Source organism: Chinchilla lanigera, unplaced genomic scaffold (genome assembly GCF_000276665.1).
Source record: "Chinchilla lanigera isolate Chin_1 unplaced genomic scaffold, ChiLan1.0 scaffold00056, whole genome shotgun sequence".
In the NCBI taxonomy this organism is placed as follows: Eukaryota; Metazoa; Chordata; class Mammalia; order Rodentia; family Chinchillidae; genus Chinchilla; species Chinchilla lanigera.
Window position 1 is genome coordinate 10,212,854 of NW_004955457.1, and position 20,436 is coordinate 10,233,289.

Here is a 20,436-nt window from a genome sequence, read left to right on the forward strand (position 1 = left end):
GAACTCACGACCTTGCGCTTGCCAGGCAGGCGCTTTGCCGCTGAGCTAAATCCCCAGCCCCCAGTTGCTCTTTACTTTTGAGCATTTTCCTTTCATTTCACAATGTCTATCATACCTCCTAATTTTTATTCACTCTTTCAGGTTCTTACACTAGTGAGACAATACATTGCTTACACATGGAGGTCTGGTTTATTTCACTTATGAGTATGGTCTTTAGTTGTGACCATTTACCTGTAAAGGCCTTGAGTTTATCTTTCTTTATAGCTGAGTAATATTCCATTATATAAAAGTACCACAATTTTTTTACCCATTCCTCAGTGTATGGACATTTGGGTTGCTTCCACAATTTATCAATTACAAATTGTGCTGCTATAAACATGGGTGCACATACATCACTGTGATATGTTTTCAGGTCTTCTGGGAAAATGCCCAGAAAAGGAAAGCCCATCAGAATCACAGCAGACTTCTCAATACTTAGTTTCCTAGACAAGAATTCTACTTACCGTGTTAAACATCTTTTTCTTAAAATACCCTAAGACTTTTCCTCTGAAAATATTTCTTGCTTTTAAATTTTAATGACAATAACTAGAGTAATTATTGATCAGAATTACAGCAACATTTTTTTACCACAAAGCAAAAATAGGATCCTTAAAAAACATAACGCAGATATTGAAAATCACAAACACTAAACAGGGCCCCCAGCCACGCAGGTGCCCAGGAGGCGGCAGGCCACAGGCTCCTGGGAAGCGGCACGGAGATGCGAGAACTGCGATGCCACAGAGAAGCACCAACACAATAGGCCCACCTGGTGACATGCATGTGAACCATCCTGACATGGAGAAACCTCTGTGAAAACATGCCACACAGCAAGTCGCTCTTGGCCTTGCCCTTAAGAGCCAGAAAGGTCCAGACTCAGTGGAGGAGCAGCTGATGAACAAGGACTAGGAGAACAGGGGAGCACCGACGCCTGACGACTCAGAGGTTGAACTGACTGGGGCCATGAGAGCCATTCGGGAGCTGGAAAGAAGGACCTTGCACAATACCTGGGGAGACCCCCTGGAGGCCATTCTTCCCCTAACTGTACAGGCTGCGGCCGAGGAGTGAGTGGAGCTCTGGAGAGGTCTGCACCGAGACTTCATGGAATACATGGGTGCCCAATATTCAAATTTTGAAGAACCTCCTTCATGGAGAAGGTACGTGTCTAGGTTACCTGCCTGGGACACTTAGCACATGATAGTGCTGAGACTGACTAGCAGGTCGAGGACTTCATCCACATGTCTCTGCTGCCTGTGTTAAGGGTTGGGGAGAGGACACTAACTGGTTGCAGGATCCCAATGTTCTGGGAGGCTGGAGAGAACACCCTTCTGCTTTCTTAGACAAGAGGTATTGATAAAGCATACTTCCCTGGATCCCAGGTCAGTAGAGGAACAAACATTCTTAAAGATAAGTTTATTACTCAGTGAGCCCCAGATAGTAGAAACAAGCTACAAAAAAATGGCTTTTGCCCCAGATAGCTCACTTGAGATGTTAGTAAGAATTGCCTCCTCAGTATTTTATAGCTGTTACAAGGAAGAGGTCAAGGAGAGAAAACAAAGGACCAAGAAAAAACAGCTGCCTTTGTTGCAGCACTAAGAGAAACAGACTCTGAGTCTGATTCTCGGGGCCCCAAGAAGAACGCATCAACTACATTCATCTGCTACTGCTGTCAAAAGCCAGGCCATCTCAAGGAGGACTGCCCTAAGAAGCCCCCTGGGTCATGCCCTGACTATAAAGGTGACCACTAGAAGTCAGACTGCCCTCTGAAGTGAAGGCCCCAGAGCTCAGATTCCTCCTACCAGCTGGTCCAACAGGAATGAAGGGGCCCAGGGCATACTCTGCCTTCTCCCTCTGGCCAGACTGTGATCTTCAAGGAGGAGCCCCACATAACTCATGACTATAGAGGAAAAAGTAAACAGCCTGTTGCTGGACTGGTGCTAGTCTCTCGGTCCTCCTTTTCAATCCTGGCCTTCCTTCCAGCCGTCACACCTCAGTGAAGGGAGTCACTGCTGAGGAGGTAAACCGCTATTTTTCACAACCCTTGGGCTATAACTACTTGTTAGATCATTCTTGCATATCTTTGTTTTCCGAGAAACCACTCTGAAGATACCAACATGTATTATAGCAGCCATTGATCATTTCCTACCAATCTGTCCATAACTCTGTAATGTTTGTATTGTTCCTATGCTACATCACAATGGATATATGTTTATTACTATGTGTTTCCAACAACAACCATTGAGAATAGTCAATGATTATTTAATGGATCACTCATGTATAGCTCTATTTTTTTTCCTCTAGAAACCATTTACCAAAGTATAGTACGACAACCACTGATAATTTCCTACCATTTTTGTCTGTAACTCACTATTACTTGTCTATGTGTTTTCCTGAAAAACTATCTTGAAGATACCAATAGGTAAAATAACAACCATTAATAACGTCCTACCACTTTGTCTGTAATTCAGTAAATCCCCCTATTACTATGTTATCCTTCTTTTACTCTTTAAAATAAAAAAAATTTAAAAAGCAAACACTAAACAGGTATCAAGAGGAATTAATCTTAATTCAAATAATGCCAATGTAAAAGTATATATGTAAATTTTTTAATATGAACATAGATATTTTATATGCCCAAATTTTAATGATTACTTCTGCTTGATATAATTACAGATGATTTTTGTTTTTCTGTTTATATTTTATTATATTTTGGGATTCTAACATTTAACAATTTTTTTTTTTTGGTAATGCAATGATTTTACATATTTTTAACATTAAGTCCTACAAAGGTATCTCTTATCCAAAAATCTTGCACAATCACCTTTTATTCATAATAAAGTTTTTGTTTTAATACTGTAATACTGTTTTAATACTGTAATCCAAATACAACAATAAAGTCAAATATAGAACCTATATTGCCTTAGATGAATCTTAAAGAATTTTTGACTATTACCACTATAATCAAGACACTGGCACTGACCCAAAGCAACTGATGAGCAGTACAAACCAGATGCCACAGTTTCAGCCTGCTTGCAATTCCAGATCAAACTGGTGGTGAGAGGACATATTTTAAAACAATGATTAGGCTGAAATATTAGTCCACTAGATGCCATAATAAAAGACTGCATGTCAAAAATTCAAGAGCTGTATTCTTCTCTTTATATGGAGACACTAACAAATTTTTGAAAATCTATCTTGGTATTTATTTCATATAAAGCATTCTACTGTCAAAATAGGTTCCAGAGTATTTTATCATAATTATATTCACTGTTAAAAAATTACATTTCCAGTAAGGTTATAACTAAAAAAGAGAAACTTCTAAATCCCAAGTTACTGTGTTTTTTTGGTGACTTAGGCCATCAGATACTATAGTTGAATACAAGAAACATTTTTTCCATTGAAAAGGAAAACATTTAGTTTTGGGAAAATCAAAGCAATATGTTGAATTAAGTTATTAAGAAATACATTTCTCTAAGTATTCAGTTCAATAAATCTAATATTCATTTTCAGCTTCTGACTTCCAATAAGCAATAAAGATTTAAAGAACAGTACTTTAGGGTTACTCTTTTATTATTCAATTCAAAGTTTAAGGTAACAAGAAATAATTAGTGCTATTTTCAACCTAGGTTTCTTTGAGAAGACCACCTTAAATTATATTATGTTTCTGTATACATACACAACAGATAGTAAAGTTTAAAATTAACTTGGCCAACCAGAAGTGGCATCCCATATGTTGATGCATTATATATCAGTATAAACTTTCCCCAGATTGAAGTCTCTGCTAAGTGCAAAATATTCAATCCATTATGTTCCATCATTGCAGTCAAACACTTAGCTTCTTTAAATAGAAGTCTCTATTTGGGAAAGAGACATCCAAATACTTTCAGTGCTTATCACTTTGACATGAGGTCTCCCTAAGGAAATTTCAATACTATCTTATCATTTTTCTCACTTTCTTGTGTATATTATTCTCTACTGCTTTTTGTATTTTGACATTCATCATAGCACTTTCTTTTAGGTCTTCAGCACACTGCATCTGCAAACTACTTATTTTTCTAACTGGTCACATCCACCCCACCTCACACTCTACCCAGCACTTCCACAGTGTTTTCACAGACCTCTCCAGAGTCCTATGTGCTCCATCACCAATCTTCCTGAACACCTATTCTCGTGTTCGAGGGGAAGGGTAATTTTGCAATCAGTTCAAAGGCTTCTCACTTTAGAAAAAAACTGCTCATAAGTAAGATGTCACAGTATAAAAGACACTGTCCTTAGTCACTTGTGTATGAAATGCGTTGACCACATCACTGAAAAAGTTCCCCACATCCAAACTGTGAGCTCTCCTACCTCCTCTATGGAGAAGAAAATTCTCCAGTCTGCTGCATCTAGGGATACAGTGCTCCCTGGAGTTTCTGGGTGTCCTTGCTACTTCAGTAACACTGAGACACCTCTTTATAACCTCAGTAAAAGGCAATTAAGAATGTCATCCTTTTTAAGATGACTTCAGAAAATTCATAAGTAGGAAACTTCTCCACTGCTATGAAGCTAGAGTATGAATCATGTTACTATCTGATGCTATTAAAGAATGATTTAAAAATTATTATACTTCATTCTGAGTTCTGGCAAAGCTCTTACACTGCCTAAGGATTTGGGGGGGGGGTTGTTGTTGTTTAATTGGTTTGCTTTAAGTAGAGTTTTAGTTTCCAATATAAATAAGATTATATCTAGTTGAAGAGAAATATACCCCAAAGTATTTTCTGTGTTGTTAAAATAAAAATTAGAAAGATTAGACTAAAAAAAAATCCATGGAAATAACCTGTGTTCCTCTGTAAGACCACATATTGACTTAATTACTTTTGCTTTAGATTTATCAAAAAACTATAAACAGAATTCTTTCTTATCCTCCAGTCCCTAGAATATTGGCTGTCAACATATAATTTTAGAAAGAATGAAAGAGTAAACTGCAAACAACTTAAAATACAAAAATAAATCTATGAGTTAAGTAGCACTAATTATTTCTTCTAGGAAAAACTTAATCAACAATCATGAATATATTAACTTAAAATAACAATTCTCATCAAATGGAAAAATCCCAAATTAATCTTGCCACTAAATCTAAATCATACAAACTAAATATATTGGCAATATATTGTAAGGGGCTTAATTCTTTCACTGACAATTCAAGAACTAAACAAAAACTCTGAAAACTTTTCAAATTAATGGCTCATAACACTGAAAGAGGTAAAGGACACATATATCTTAATCAAGTATAAATAAGCCCAAAGAAATGGAGTCTAATTCCTAACACAGTGGGTAATGATGGTGAAACTTTAATTTGTGAGTCACAGAAAAATGCAATTGAAGTAGGTTTAAAAATAAGCAAACACAGAACTCGGGTAACTAGAGGTTCCAAGTCACAATGGATTTAAGAGCTGACCAGATCCACTCCACCAGGTCCCTGAGATTCCGTCGATCTTGCTGCTCCCATCATGGCTTCTGGCTCACAATGGAAGATGGAAGCAGTGGTTCTAAGCTTAAAAATAATGAAATAAAATATTCAGAGGAAACCTCTCCCACAAGACCAAGAAAGGCACTTTCCCAGAGCACCTTGGCAAACCTGTCCTCTAGCTTCTTCAAAGAAGCTAAAGCACAGCATCTTTCTCGCAGTAACCACAGTTCAGGAACTGGATCCCACAGAAAGGACCAGGACTGCCTGGGGAGCTGGGGAGTCATCTGGACAAACACAGAGGATGCATGTCGAAGGGAGAGATGACTAAGGAACTTCTAGGAAGGAGAAGGAAGAAAATGGAGTGAACAAGCAAACAAGACTGTACTACATTGGCTGTAGAGGCCCACCTCACGCTTCTCTGTTAAAAGCCATGCCTCCTGAGCTAATGGTTGGCCTGCAGAGTTCTCCAATCTAACTGTGAACCTAAAAGAGGAATCCTGCCAAATGTCTGCTCAATTCTCACTGCACCTCTGGCTTCACTGAGGAGCAAGTCATTACACTGAGCTGAGTGGCACTCCCTTGGAACTTCACTGGCCCAACTTCTTGAAGCAGTCCTGAATGAACTTATCCCTTCTTTTATCATCCAAATATTTGAGGACAATTACATTGTTCCCTCTGAACCCTCTCTTCTCAAGTGCATCCCCAGATTTTTTCAGTCTCAACAATATTACAAGGATTCACCTTAAGCCAATTAAGAGCTTATTTTAAATTTTTCACTTAAAAAGTGGGCTATTTAGAACATTTCATTACGCTGCATAGTAGCTTATTTTTGAGCTGGTATGGAGTAGTCTAAGTAAGGTATCAGATGAGAAAATCAAGTTCTAACTCTGTTATTAATTAGGAATTGTGAGTTTCCAACTTTGTGTATATTTCATATTGTCAGACTATTTGAATCATATTGAATCATACTATTTTGTAATTTTTCCTGTTTGTTTACATTTAAGTATTGTATAAATATGTGTGTTTCAATTGTAACATATTTTGGGTTGAGATTAACAAAGAGATTGTACCTAGACATGCTTCTGTGCTAGTTTACTTTTCTGATTAAAGTCTGCACAAGGAGGCTTTCTTCTTTATTGCTAAGAAAATGTCACTTGATCTTTCAAAACTGTCCATAACATCAAAAGAAAAAAAGCTAAAAAGAGACTTAAAAAGTTAAAACATTGAATATTAAGTTCAGTAATTCTGTCATAATTCTATAAGCAAAATTTCTATATTCACTATGATAGGAGAGGAGTGTGTTCTTTTGGAACAGACACTTATACACTTGCAGGATTTACAAAGCTACAATTAAAAAGCCCATTCTTAAAGAAACTGGATAGTTATTTATTAAAAATGCATCCATAAATATAAGACATTTATATAGAATTTGGAACACATACCTGATAGAACTGTTATAGACACCTGTTTAATTCCAAGGGCAGCCCACAATGTTTCTTTGATTCACAGTGCAGCTAATTTATATAAAGTGAGTTTGAGCTCTGAGAAATAGAAGAACCAGAATAGTGAAACACTGAAGAGTCTGGTACACAGTGTTTTCCATAAAATTGTTGAATAGCTCATGTTTCTTTTTGAAACTGTCAAGAACTAATTGTTTACTTAAGATTCTGTAATCATTTGTCCATACTGAGTGCTACCCTTATAATTGGTCTGTTTTTTGCCCCTGTCCTTACATCACAGGATCTCAAGTATTTAGCTGCTTCTCTTCATAATTTCTCACCTTATTGTTTTCTTCCTGTTTTTTGAGTCAGGGTCTCATTACGTAATTCAGGCTGGTCCTGAACTCACTATATAGTCCAGGCTGGCTTCAAACTCACAGGGACCCTCCTGCATCAGCTTCCCAAGTGATGAGATTACAGGCATGGGCCAACAAGCCCACTCATGTTATTTCCTGAGATACTTTCCAAAGACAGAGACATACTCCTCTATTCTCCACACCTGATCAAAGACGCATCCCTTACCACTTCAGGAAACCTGCTAATCCTTAACAAGTATATAGAACACACAACACACAAAGACATGCAAGTGTGCATGAAGTTTTATGAATAAGATCCAGAATAATCTTAGAGGGCTCTGGGCAACAGTCCTAGTATTGTGTTTATACCTTTCTTGCTTGTCTGTAAGTGAAAGCTCTGTCATCATTTCTTCTCACTCTCATTCAATACCAAAGGTACATTCAATTCTCTTCTATTCACTAATCTGTCTCTTCTAATGCTCTTTCTTCAACAGCTCACTGAACTTCAGGAAGAAGAGAGTGTCCTTTTAACACAAGCAGCCACCTTCCTTCCAAACCAGCAGAAATCTTTTTGACTGGTTTGCTGAGGTGGGGTTTTGGGTAGCAATTAGCTCATGGGGACACTATTTTCACTGATGGATTAATCTACTCATGAGTTTGCAGTTAAATGTGATACTGGGAGGAAAAGGCAGATCACTGTAGCTGTAACTTGGAATGGTGTATGAATCTCCCTTCTTGGCTCTACATGCTCTTCTCTCTCCCTTTCTCTCTCCTCCTTTCCTCTCCTGTCCACTCCCTCCCTCTCCCTTCCTTGGCTTCCTTCTCCCTCTTCCTTCCTCCCTCTCCCTGCTTCCTGTCTCCCATGAGGTGAGCAGATTTCTTCCACCAAGACCCTTCCACCATACTTCTTCTGCCTGAAGCCAACCAACCATGCAAGTACTGAACATTCTAAAATGTGAGCCAAAAGTAAACCTCCCCTTTTTTAACTTGCAGGTGTTGGGTATTTTGTCCCAAGGACAAGGAAAGTGACTAAGACATTTGCTTTATACTTCTTAGTTCCAAGTGCCATCACATCATTTCATTTGATCTTGCTCGTCACCCAGCAGATGGGGAAAGGATAGCTGATTTTTTTTTGTTTGTTTGTTTTTGTTTTTTTTTCCAGTACTGGGAATTGAACTCATGACCTTGCATTTGCCAGGCAGGCATTGTGCTGCTGAGCTAAATCCCCAGCCACAAGAATAGCTGATTTTATAACAGGGAAAACTAAAGTTGGGAGATGCCAGAATAATAAAAAAAACCTGGCTTCAAACCACCAAAACTCTGCTCTATGAGGTAACACTGTACAATCCTGCTTTGGTGAAGCAGATTTCAGCTAGATATTAGTGGGATGCCACCTAATCAAATCAATACATAGCTAGTATTGGTGATGGGATGATCAATTAGCACTCATTGGTATTTATATTTTTAAAAGAGGATGTATTAGCAATCAAGCAGTTTTCCATGTGGTGAAATTCCACACACCACAATGAGGCTGTAATTTATAAATTACACAATACTTAAGACAGATGCATTTAAAAAGAATAATTGACCCGCACTTTTGAGCATAAATATACCTATACGAAAAACTTCAAAAGGAAGTAATGTGAGAGAAAAATTTGTAAAATAATGTCCAGTAAAACAACTTATGCCTAAAAGCATGCTATACAGGTGAAAATGTTCATTGATTCTTTTTTGAATTATGTTTTCAGCTTTAAGCAAAACCACTACTATACTCTCAAATTTTATTTTTCTCCTCCAAACTTAAATATTATGTATATAGGAAACATTTTCTTATTATTTACTCTTTTAGTGTACCATGATGCTTAGCTAAATTAATGACATACTAAACTTGGTAATTTCCTTCCGACTGCTGATGAAACTATCACCAATATACACAAGTACACTCAGAATAAGTGTGCATGCCCCACATACACATCTTTGTAGAGCCTCCCTCTGTCTCTTGTTCACACCAGTACACACATTCTCTTGCACACTGTAGCTGTCAAACAACTAAATTGCAGAAGGCACCAGGGAGCATGTATCTGACACAGCCATCATCAGGATTACTTCGGTTTAAGTTGCTGTCTTCCAACATCATTTGTCTTTGCCATGGTCAGGCCACAAAGGTATTGATCTCAAAGTGCTCCTCTGGGGTTGAGACATGCCCACAAACTGCCCCCTAATGAAATATTTAGGTGATAACATAGTTCAGCAGAAGAAAAAACGTGGGAAATTAAAAATCTTCAACTCTGATTCCAACCTTATCAATGACTATAATCAAAGTGTTTATTAAACTCCAAGTTACCAATATGAATTCTAGGTACAAACAAAACCTTTAAAAGACTACCCTTTCCCTAAATGAGGATACAAGAAATTTGGGAAAATAAAAAGTAATATTTAACAAGCCAAGCCATAATAAAATTCTTTGGGAGAAAAAATTCAAGATGTTAAGTGTAAAATGTTAAGAACCAATAGTAAAAAAGAGAGCAATCATTTAAGCATATCTATAAAATTACAGAGCACAGAGAATTCACTAAGGGTTAAGATGATCCACATACATTGACTAGAAAAAAAATACAATTTTTACCAGGCTCTTTAAAAATCAGTGAGAACTGAACAGCGGCAATAAACACATTCTTCACATATACAGTGTTTTACTATTTCCATTGTATTTTCAGATGCAGCTTCTCAATCTTCCCAAGGACACTGTGAAAAAGATATCATTTTATCTCTCTCATTTTGCCAGTGGAAAAGAGGGAGTTCAAAGAGGTGGAATGTCTTAAGGTCTGAAAACACACATTCATTCATTCCTCCTACAATAATCTGAAACTGCTACAGGTACCAGAAATATACCAGTAAACAAAAGAAAGAATCTTTCAAGGAGCTACAATTCTATGATATAACACACACTGATTCCTAGATAGGCAGAGAATACACACAAGTGAAAGTTTAAGAAAAAAATCTCTGGTAGCAAAAAAAAAAAAAAAAAAAAAAAAGTACATGGTCTCAAAGAAAATAACCAGTGAGGTAGTTTCACTATTGTTGTGGTTTAAGAAGACTGAGATGTTTGAGGGCCTCTAAGATCTCTGAACATAATGTGTGGGCTATAATGTTAGACTTCATTAAGTACAGCAGTCCCTTGATATTTCCAAAGGACTGCTCCAAAAATCCCCTTTAGATACCAAAATCTGTGGATGTTCAAATCCCTTATATAAAAGAATTTATATACAACCTATGCATATCTGTACACTTTATATCATTACTTAATATCTAGTGTAATGCAAGTATCTTGTAAATAGCTGTTGTATTACACTATCTAAGGAATGAAGACTTGGGAACTCTACACATTTTCAGTATAAACACAACCACTATAGGCCACACAGTACCTGAGTGAGACTGAGTGAGACTCAGTACCTGAGTGAGACACAGTACCTGAGTGCTAGGGAGAGACTAAATTCCCAGTCACTTGAGCAGAGGCTGCCTCCATTATCACTCCATTTGTGTGAATTCAGGTCAGTGCTTGGTACCTGGAAAACTCAAGTCTTGCCTTGTAGGACTTTTTGAAATTTGTTTCTCAATATTTTTGATGGAATTTGATTGAATCCACAGATACTGAACCCATGGATAGAGAGGACCAATTGTATACTAGAAGGAATAATATAGGTAATACTTTTAGAAAAATGTAAATGCAATCTCCATTATAAAATGATAGTTTGTTCTAACAGCATCTGACAGTTGTTGATGACTTACCACAGATCAGAAACTCTCCTGAACATTTTCATATCTATTAACTTGTACAACTGCTACTATATTTTAGCTCCACTTGCCAGTGAGGAAAAAATTTGTCAAAGCTACACAGGTAACAGATTCAAACACTAAAATGACTTTGCCTATACTGAACCAGACTGTTAGCCATTGTATTAACACTCATGGCATAGGACAACTGAGGGGTAAGAAGTAAAATAAACGCAAATGACCAAATCTGTATCAATTCCAGTAATCCATTACATTTAAATATGGTAGTGATAGAATTGCAGGGAAAGGCAGACACATGAGACAGTAAAAAGGAAAGAAGGAACTAGCCTTATTGAACAAAAAATTTTTAAAAATGGTTAACTCCTAATTTAAGTCTGAAAGACAAGGAAAAAATGCTTGAATGAAGGAATAGAAAACAGGAAGTCCAAGGGAGAAAGCCAACTTGAAATAGTAGTTTTGATCTGCATGAGATGTTAGGATCCAGGAAAGAAAAGGCAAAAATGGACTCAGAGAAGAAACCAGCAACAGACAAGGAACCCTACAAACTCTTCCTGGTCCAAATATTTCCTCTTTTTGAAGGGAAAGTGGCTGAGCTAAATGATACTTTAAGGCTCTTTCTATGATTCTATAATTTCACAATTCTGTGGCAGACAGTAATTAGAAAAGTTTGAGATACAATTTCTTTGCTTTTCATTCTTTTTTTTTTAAAGAGAATAATAAAAAAGAACAGCAGCAAAATACCAACAACATAGACAAAAACAAAACAAAGCAAAAACAATAAAAATGATACAAGGTTTCAGAACAAAATGACAGGAATTAACAGTGAGCATCTGCATTTATTTATAAAACACCGTCTAAACTTTATGCGCTCTCCTAGTATCAACAGACACAAATCAAAGCAAAACTTTTAAAAGAAAAAAATACTCTTATTTATTTAAAAAATGGGTTTCAAATGGTTGCTTTACATTGAAATAGAAGTCTTACTGAAAAATGAGAACTGAGTAATAAGTAATTAATTCAGTACTTTCTCTTCAAGTAGTTTAATTTAGCATCCTCTTTGCCCAGCAAAACAGAATACACATCAAAAGTGGAAATAATTCAAGGTCCATCAACACATAAATGAATAAAATTGCTAGGGACAAATTGATATGGGCATTTCTAAAACAGAGTAAAATTGTGACACATGCTACAGCACAAGTAAACCCTAAAAAAATTATGACTGATCAAAGAAACCAGCCACAAAAAGGCAGTATTTTATATTCTCATTCTGTGTCACTGAGTTCATTATACAGAAAAGTATACATATCTCTGTATGTCTATACAGAAAAACAGAGAGATGCAGAAAGCTGTTTATGAAAGTGTTGGCAGATGACTTTTACAACCTTTATTATACCTTTTTTACTGCTCAATTTGTTTATAAAATAATGATATTTTTAAAAGAACCATTGCTATAGGTTTCACATTCACTTGGCAGTAATAAAGATGTTTCATATAAATTGTTAAACTAAATAAAACCACCTTTAAGATAAAAAAATTTAAAAATAAATTCTGCAAATATACATGGGAAAATTTACACACTTGATCATAACTAGCCCTTAACCTTTTAACCTGTGAACAGAAGATGGAAAAAAAGTCTTTTTAAAAAATGTTTTATGAATGAAAAGAATTCCTTTTAACTTTTTTAGAAAACACACATGGTATAAGTAAATATATATAAATTTTGAGTATACTATCCAGGTCTGATCTGTGAATTACATTAAATATATAGTAAAAATTATTTTCAAATACAATCAAATGCTTCATCATATCATCTCTTACAAGTTGGTTTCTAGGTAACTGTGGAGTCCACTAGAGGGCGAAAGCAACTCGAGCTTCAGGATGAAGGCTGGTCTACATCACTAGCTAATTCACTGTGCAAACCAGGCTGTTTTCACACAGTATTAGAGCCCTGGCATCTACTTATATTACCAAATAATATATTCTGATAAAAGGATTCTCATTTTAAGTCTAGTCATACTGGCATTTTCAATTCTCAAATAATAATACATTAAACAAATGTTCTGTCATACTAATCAAGTACCTTCTTATAAAACTATTTTGGCAAGAAGATCAAAGTTCAACCCCAGCCTGGGCAACTTAGCAATTTAGCAAAATGCTGCCCCAAAATTTAAAATTTAAAACAGAGCTTGAAGATACATCTCAGTGAAAATGCCCTGAGTTCTAGCCCTAGTGACACACACACAAACATACACACAAATTAATGCTTAAGTCAAAACACAATAGTAAAAACTACAATAGCACTACATTAATATTATTAAGATAGCAGCTAACATTTATTACATATAATACTATACTTAAAACTCTTTATATAGTTTACCTATATGTTTTCTATATTAACTCTATAGGAACTAACATTATACCCATTTTACAAATTAAACTGCTAATATACATGAAGAAACTTGCCTAAGGACAGATAACTAAAAGGAGATAAGTAGAACCAAAATCATAACATATTTAGATTGTTATCTTTAAATACCAGATCTCACATGTGATTCAGGAGTCAGCTTACCCATCAGAGTGCATAAGAACCTCTGGCATTTCTCCAGATTGAGCCCCTATGATAGGCAAGGTTTATCCAAAAATACATCTTCACGTAATATACTTTTATTTGTGTGTATTTAATAAAATCCTGGCAGTAACTCAATTTGTGTTTTGTATAGTGCAGTATTTGAGAATTATAGTTCTTTTCTTCAACCAAGCAAAAAAAAAAAGCAATAATGACAATTAAGATGGCATATAATTACTCAGAAGTTCTCACATTCAGTCTTAAAAATACCAGTGAGTGAACAATAAGCTTTGCAGTGTCTTACTAAGCTTAAATCTTCAGACTTCTTAGGAACTTTATACACTGCAATGAAAAACTAGTAAGTGAGTATTATCCATGTGTTTACCTGTGGCTTTGAAATCATTTAAACACCAAACAACACAAGAACATAACTACTGAGATGTTCAGCAATTAAGTGGCAGTAAATATGAATTATGATGGACCTTGAAAGGAAGAGATAAAAAAACCAACTGATGTATAGTACAAACAATTTCTCTTGTCCCAGAGAGTTTCTAAGCCCAGACGGCATGGAATTTGAAAAGACCAACATCACTTTAAAAGTCTAAAATAGAATAAGAGGCAGTGTACTAGTATACTAATGGTGCTAGAACAACTTTCTGTGAAGCTAGTGGCTATTACAACTCCGGAAGAAGTGTGAAATGGCTCTTCTGGGCTACAGTGCAGGTCCTTCCCAGAAGCTAGTGGGGAGAAGCCATTCCCTTGCCTTTCACAGCTTTGCAAGGCCACCTTCATTTTTTGATTGCAGCACCTCCCTCCATCTTCAAAACTGGATGAGTAATCCTCATATGGTATCTCTCATATCATACTGGGGCGAGGGGATATTATTTTGCCTACTGAAGACAGCACAGTTTATAATTTGTGCACATGCTAAATCCATTTAAAAAGTAGTTGTTGGAATACACAATTTATCTTTCTTGAAAATGCATATGTTAAACTCCAAATACAGTCTACAAAATCCAAGTAGAATTAGTGTTTGTTTTTGATTTTGTTTTCTTTTGTTTTTGACAAAGGGTCTCACTATGTAGCCCACAATGGCTTTGAACTAGCAGTGATCCTCCTGCTTCAGCCTCCTGAGTGCTAAGATTACAGGCATGCATCACCATTCCATACCTTCAAGTGGAGTTAAGCTACTTTTGAATTCAGTAATCTGGGTCCTGAATAAAGGGAGGCAAGAACAAACAGGTATACAAGATAGCTAAGATAATTGTACTAATAATTTCTATTAATTCATTGAAAGGAACAGTTAGTGTTTATACTGTTTGACCAATCTTGCACGCCTATATCTGGTAATCTAAGCAACCACTTTGAAGATAACAATATGCAATATGATAACCATTGTTAATTTCCTATCATCTTGTTTTGAAATTCTGTATTGTTTTTATTAGCTTTTTTTACTATCTTTAGAACTTTAAAAAATCAGAGAAAACTGGTAAAACTAACAGGACTTTATAAAACATTAGATGCAAGCTCTAGGCAGCAAATTAAAATGAATTAAATATATATGACATACTAGCTTTTAATTAATTTTGTTATGCCCCGTAGTTGAGTCCACTACTTTCTTTCTTTTTCTTTCTTTCTTTCTTTCTTTGAACTTGCCAGGCAGGCACTTGTGCCACTGAATAATATCCCCGGCCCTGTCTATGCTTTCTTAGCAATAGTAGTGGCTGCATAAAACAAAATTTCATGTTTAATTATGATTGAAGAACATTCATAAATACAAAAGCATTGCTCAGATAAAGTGAAGGCTGCAGAGGAATGAGTTGTGTTAGACAAATTATCTCCCTTGGCACATCATAGAAAAACATAAAGTATGGAAATTTAACTTCTAGGTCCCAGATTCTAGTTCTGCTACTTACATGGCCTGCATGATCCTGACTAAGTTTCCTACAGTTTCTGTGCCTATTCTAGGAACTAAAAACAGAGATAATAATGGCTCTTGCCTTCAGGTTGGTTTAAAATAAAACAGAATATAGTAAGTACAAAAGACATTACTGGTCACTCTGTAAAATGTTTCATCATTACTGGGCGAATTAAGTTTGTTGCCTTTGGCAGCCAGAGAAGAGACATTACTGTAAAACTGTCAATCATAGGTATTTATACCAAAGAACTTTAATCATCAGACTAAATTGAAGGATCTTGACAATAACTATCGAACTAAAAAATCAAAGCTTTAGTACAACATTTTATAAAGATACTGGTTATCAGAAGATGTAAGATCCCCAAACTATTTCAATTTTTGATAAGCTACAGGATGGAAATAGTATAAAAAGGTAAAAACAAAAATTGATTCCTCTGGAAAAGGCTGTAAATAGGGAGGCAAGTTAAAAATGAAACCTCTGACCCAGCTATTTCCCTTTGTGGTACCTTCAAAAAAAAATTAAAATCATCACACCACAGCCAAATTTTAAAAACAGCCCAAATGTCCATCAACTAGTGAATGGATAAAGAAGATGTGTTGGTTTTTTTTAAATACAATGGAGTACTAGTCTGCTCTAAAGAAGAGGAGACATTTTAGATAAATGGATGCACCTTGAGACTATACTCTTATATGAAATAGATCAGACATACATGTGTAAATACTGCATTGTTTCTCTGTGTGAGAAACTGACAGTGTAAATAATGACCAAAATGTATGATAGGCATTGCAAAATAGGAATAAAATGTTAAAAAGGGGAGAGGAACAAGAAAGGGGGAGGGGTAAAGGAAAGAAAAGAAAAATAATGAAAAAGAGAAATGAAAGAAAAATGGAAACAAAGCTTTTGTAAATGGGGAGGAGTGGAGGGGTTGAAGGAAGGAAGGGGAATGAGGAAAAAAAGAAACAAGTTATATCATGTGCAGGTGCAAATTCTCTATGATGAATGTGGTTGTTATGTATATGTAGTATGTACCAATAATTGGAAAATGTAATATGTACCAATGATTGGAAAAAAATAAAACAAATAAAATTTTGGTAAAAACAAAAAAAAAACCTCTGAAAACAAAGGATTTATGCACTAAGCATTGTCAACAGTTCCTTAATGCCACTGGTATCTGTACTGAGTCTGTCCTAATGTTATGGTTTCTGTCTGGATTCTGGATGCCCCTGCGAAAGCCTCATGCAGTCATGAGGGCAGACATTTTGAAGGTGGATGAATCTAGGGTTTGTTATTGGCTCATTGTCTAATGCTAGGATTGGGAGTGTGAGTGTTACACTCAACCTAGGGTGGGTAACCTGCATACAGTATAAGGGACTGAAAAGAAGCTTCCTCCTCCCTTTTGCTCTTATTGCCTTTGCTGTCTTCTACCACTAGAGTAGCCATGAAAGATTGCCCCTCTGCTATGCCAACCTGCCTTGGAGTCAACTGATTATGGAATGAAACGTCTACAAACTGTGATCTAAATAAACCTTTCCCGCTTTAACTTTGGGTGTTGGGTATTTTTTCTCAGCAACAAGAGAAAAGTAACTAACACACCTAAGAAATGAAATGTTCTGAATTTGGCACAATAATTCTATATGGGCCTCTTTGTGCTTGCTTTCTATCCATATTCTAAATGCAAAAGAATATTAGGTAGCCAGTTTGCAAATTGGTAAACTGTCATTTTCTCTACACTGAATACTGCCTCAAAGGGTCTTGAGCACCATTTATAATTACTGCTTAATCCAAACCAATGAAAAAGTAAGATAAAATGAAGTCTGGCAGAGCCTTTTTTCCACACTAGACATATAGACCATAAGGAAATTTTATGATTACAGAGAGGGAATGTCAGAAAAAATAAGTAATGCTCTCTTTTTCACTGTTGTTTCTTAAAAAGGGAAAAAATTGGAATGCAGTGTTTTACTGGCAACATTGAAAGTGTAAATTCTCATCAACTGCAGAACTAAATCAGTTAGGCTTCATGGAGAAACATTAAACTGCATTAACAGAATGGTTAAATCTATACCCAAACCACATGAATTCTCTTCTAGGATTTTAACCGATTATCTCATGTCATCATATTTAGTAATAGTGGTAGAGTCCTGTTAAAAAAGAGCAGATATACTAAAGCTGATTCTGTGCCTATTAAATGGTTAGAGTTAAAAAGAGTATTGCTCAGACAGTTAAAGTGAAAGCTGCAGAGTAACAAGCTAATATTAGGCAAATTATTTCCCTGGGCACTGTTCATGGAATCACCCTCCTATAATAAGTTCTTGGACAAGGCTGGGGTACTTCTTAAACTTGTCACTTTTTAGCATTTCATTTTAAGACACTGACATCATGAAATGTGAGACAGAAACCATCTTCTTCATTAATAAACAACCCAAATACCTAGAATATTTCAAAGCAAGAAAAGGGTCTTGGGGTATAGGAGAAAGTAAATCAGAGAAAAACAAGTGAAATCCCTCCCTTCGTGTTCTAAGGGAGAACCAAATATTCTTCTTTACCATGAGACCAACTAAATAAACAAAAAATATGTAACAAAATCATATAAGTACATGACACATGTAGAGAGTAAAGCTTTCTTTTTCACTTATTAATTCAGTGTTTACCAAGAATCCAGCATATATAAGATATTGTACCAGATACTGTCGCTATAAGGAACATACACACACAAATAAAAATCTCCAAATACTTGTCCTCTAGGAGCTGGCAATCTATTTAGCAAGGTAAATCTCTGATCAAATAGCTAATTACCATGCAAAGCAAATGAAGTTTGAGTTCCAAAAGAAAATAGGAAAAGCAAATGTATAGAATCTCTGCAGAGAAGCATGTAAATTTAAACAGTTTGAAAAGATCTTACAGAAAAAAATGTAAATGTTATCTGAGTTCAATAAACCACTTATTTGTGTTCTTGTCCAGTTTGAAACACCTAACTATGCAAACATACCCATGCACCCAACATGAGCTGCAGGAAACAATACAGAGAAACATCTGTAAAAAATGTACAAAAGAAACTTTAGAAACAGTTCAATATGGAGGACACATCCACCATTGATAAGAGGAGTCTAGCCCAGAATTAATTTCAAACAATGTGCTTCTACAGCAATATCTGCCATACTGCAAATGAATAATTTACTTTTATACCTTTATCAGTTTAGTATCAGAAGAAAAATTGCACTGCAATATATACATTTGCAATTGGATTAATCCCAAGTATGTGCAGATCATGTTTAAACATTTTAGTGTCTCTTAGTGCTTTTTACTTAAGCAATGGAAAACAAAAAGACTATCACTCAAAATAGTTGTTTGCCATACCACCACCATAGTGTGATGAGCATCATACCTTTTCACTGTTGTGCCATATCACAATTGTATTCTGTGCTGTGAAACACTTTCAAATCTCACATATTAAATGGAACATTTCTCAAGGGCAAGAAATAAATTTCCAAAGCCAGCAGCATGAAGAAGAAATCCAGCTGCCTCAGCGGCTGACACTAATTTATTGAGATATATCAAGAACTCTTGGGAGTGAAGTATCTGCTATTAGGCCACCACAACAGGTTCCCAAACCCTGACAAAGTTTTTCCACACATCTGATGAAGAACTTTGATTTATGGGTTGTCCAGTTAACACTTGAACAGATCGTATCTTTTAATAATAATTAAAACATGAGTTCATTAAAGATTCCAAAACCAAGAGAACATTATAGTCATCTACCTTATCTTTGTCTTCAACAACATCTGCCAAGACATCATCTGGATCCAGGATTCCTCCATCTGTGTACTCTAAGTGATGAATTTTCACCCAGTAACCAGGATCCTATGAGAGAACAAATACATTTTGTGACTCAATCTTTTTTCTTTAAAATATATTATAATATTAAGGAAAATCAATTCATTAAAATATGCTCTCATAGTAATAATAAATTTTTAAGCACCAAAAAAGTCATCTTTGAGATACTTAGTATTTTTATCCTCTTTAATTCAGTGAACCATATGTCATCAATGTTCACAGAAGAATGCAATGCAAACATCAATCAACTCACCAACTTTAAAAGCATATTTAAAAGGAATTTATTTAAAAGGAATTTCTGTATAACCTACAATGGTGGTAATGTCAAAAATATTCTAGAGAAGATCCTGAGGGTACTTCCCAATGCTGAAGAAAGGCCCCAAACTGAGGCCCCAGTGCTGCAGGAAAAGCAAACCCAAAAGCAAAATAAAACCTACAAAGCAGACATCTGTGACGGCAATAGCTATCACTTCAGAAAATATCAGTGGAACATTATCACTCCATCTCCTTCCCTGCTTTAAATCCTCATGGTCAGTCTAAACCTCCAGCTTTTGGGTGTCCAATGACACACAGAGCAGAGCTCCAGCCTTGGTTTCCATTTCTTCAGGCATGGCACCCACTTGCCAGCTGTGTTTAGAGTCGAACAGTGTGAGTTCTCTGAATTGGGATAATGACTTAAGAGATTCCCATGTGAAAACTGCTTAAGTATTGCTTATTCTTATATTCAAATTTGGAATGAAGTGATCTAACTTATTCCCTTATTTACATACTTCCTCTTTCAAGAAAAGATATGAAAATGGGACAGGAACATGAAATAATAAATAAAAACATTAGTAAGGATTTTACCAAATTATAATCAATTTGGTTTTGTGATTCTCAGAAAACCCCTCAAAGGAACTACTGAGCTACAAATCAGCATCAAATAAAGGAACAGATACCAGATGTAAAAAGAAATGGAAAACTTCTAGGATAAAGCTCTAAGATTTTATCACAAAAATCTTTATTACAAGTAAGAACTAACAACCTACATAATGCAATTGCAATT

The 20,436-nt window shown here is 35.7% G+C and overlaps 1 protein-coding gene across 1 annotated transcript in view; it reads right to left on the minus strand.

Moving 5' to 3' along the window:
- Positions 1-20,002, minus strand: part of Pard3b (par-3 family cell polarity regulator beta) — an 864,914-nt gene extending 844,912 nt beyond the window's left edge. Inside the window, exons 1-2 of the mRNA XM_013520665.1 lie at positions 19,934-20,002; positions 19,317-19,418 (exon numbers count right to left, since the gene is read on the minus strand). Coding sequence (XP_013376119.1) covers positions 19,317-19,418; positions 19,934-20,002 — 171 coding nt within the window. The remainder of the gene's footprint in view (positions 1-19,316; positions 19,419-19,933) is intronic.
- Between the last annotated feature and the right edge of the window lie 434 nt (positions 20,003-20,436).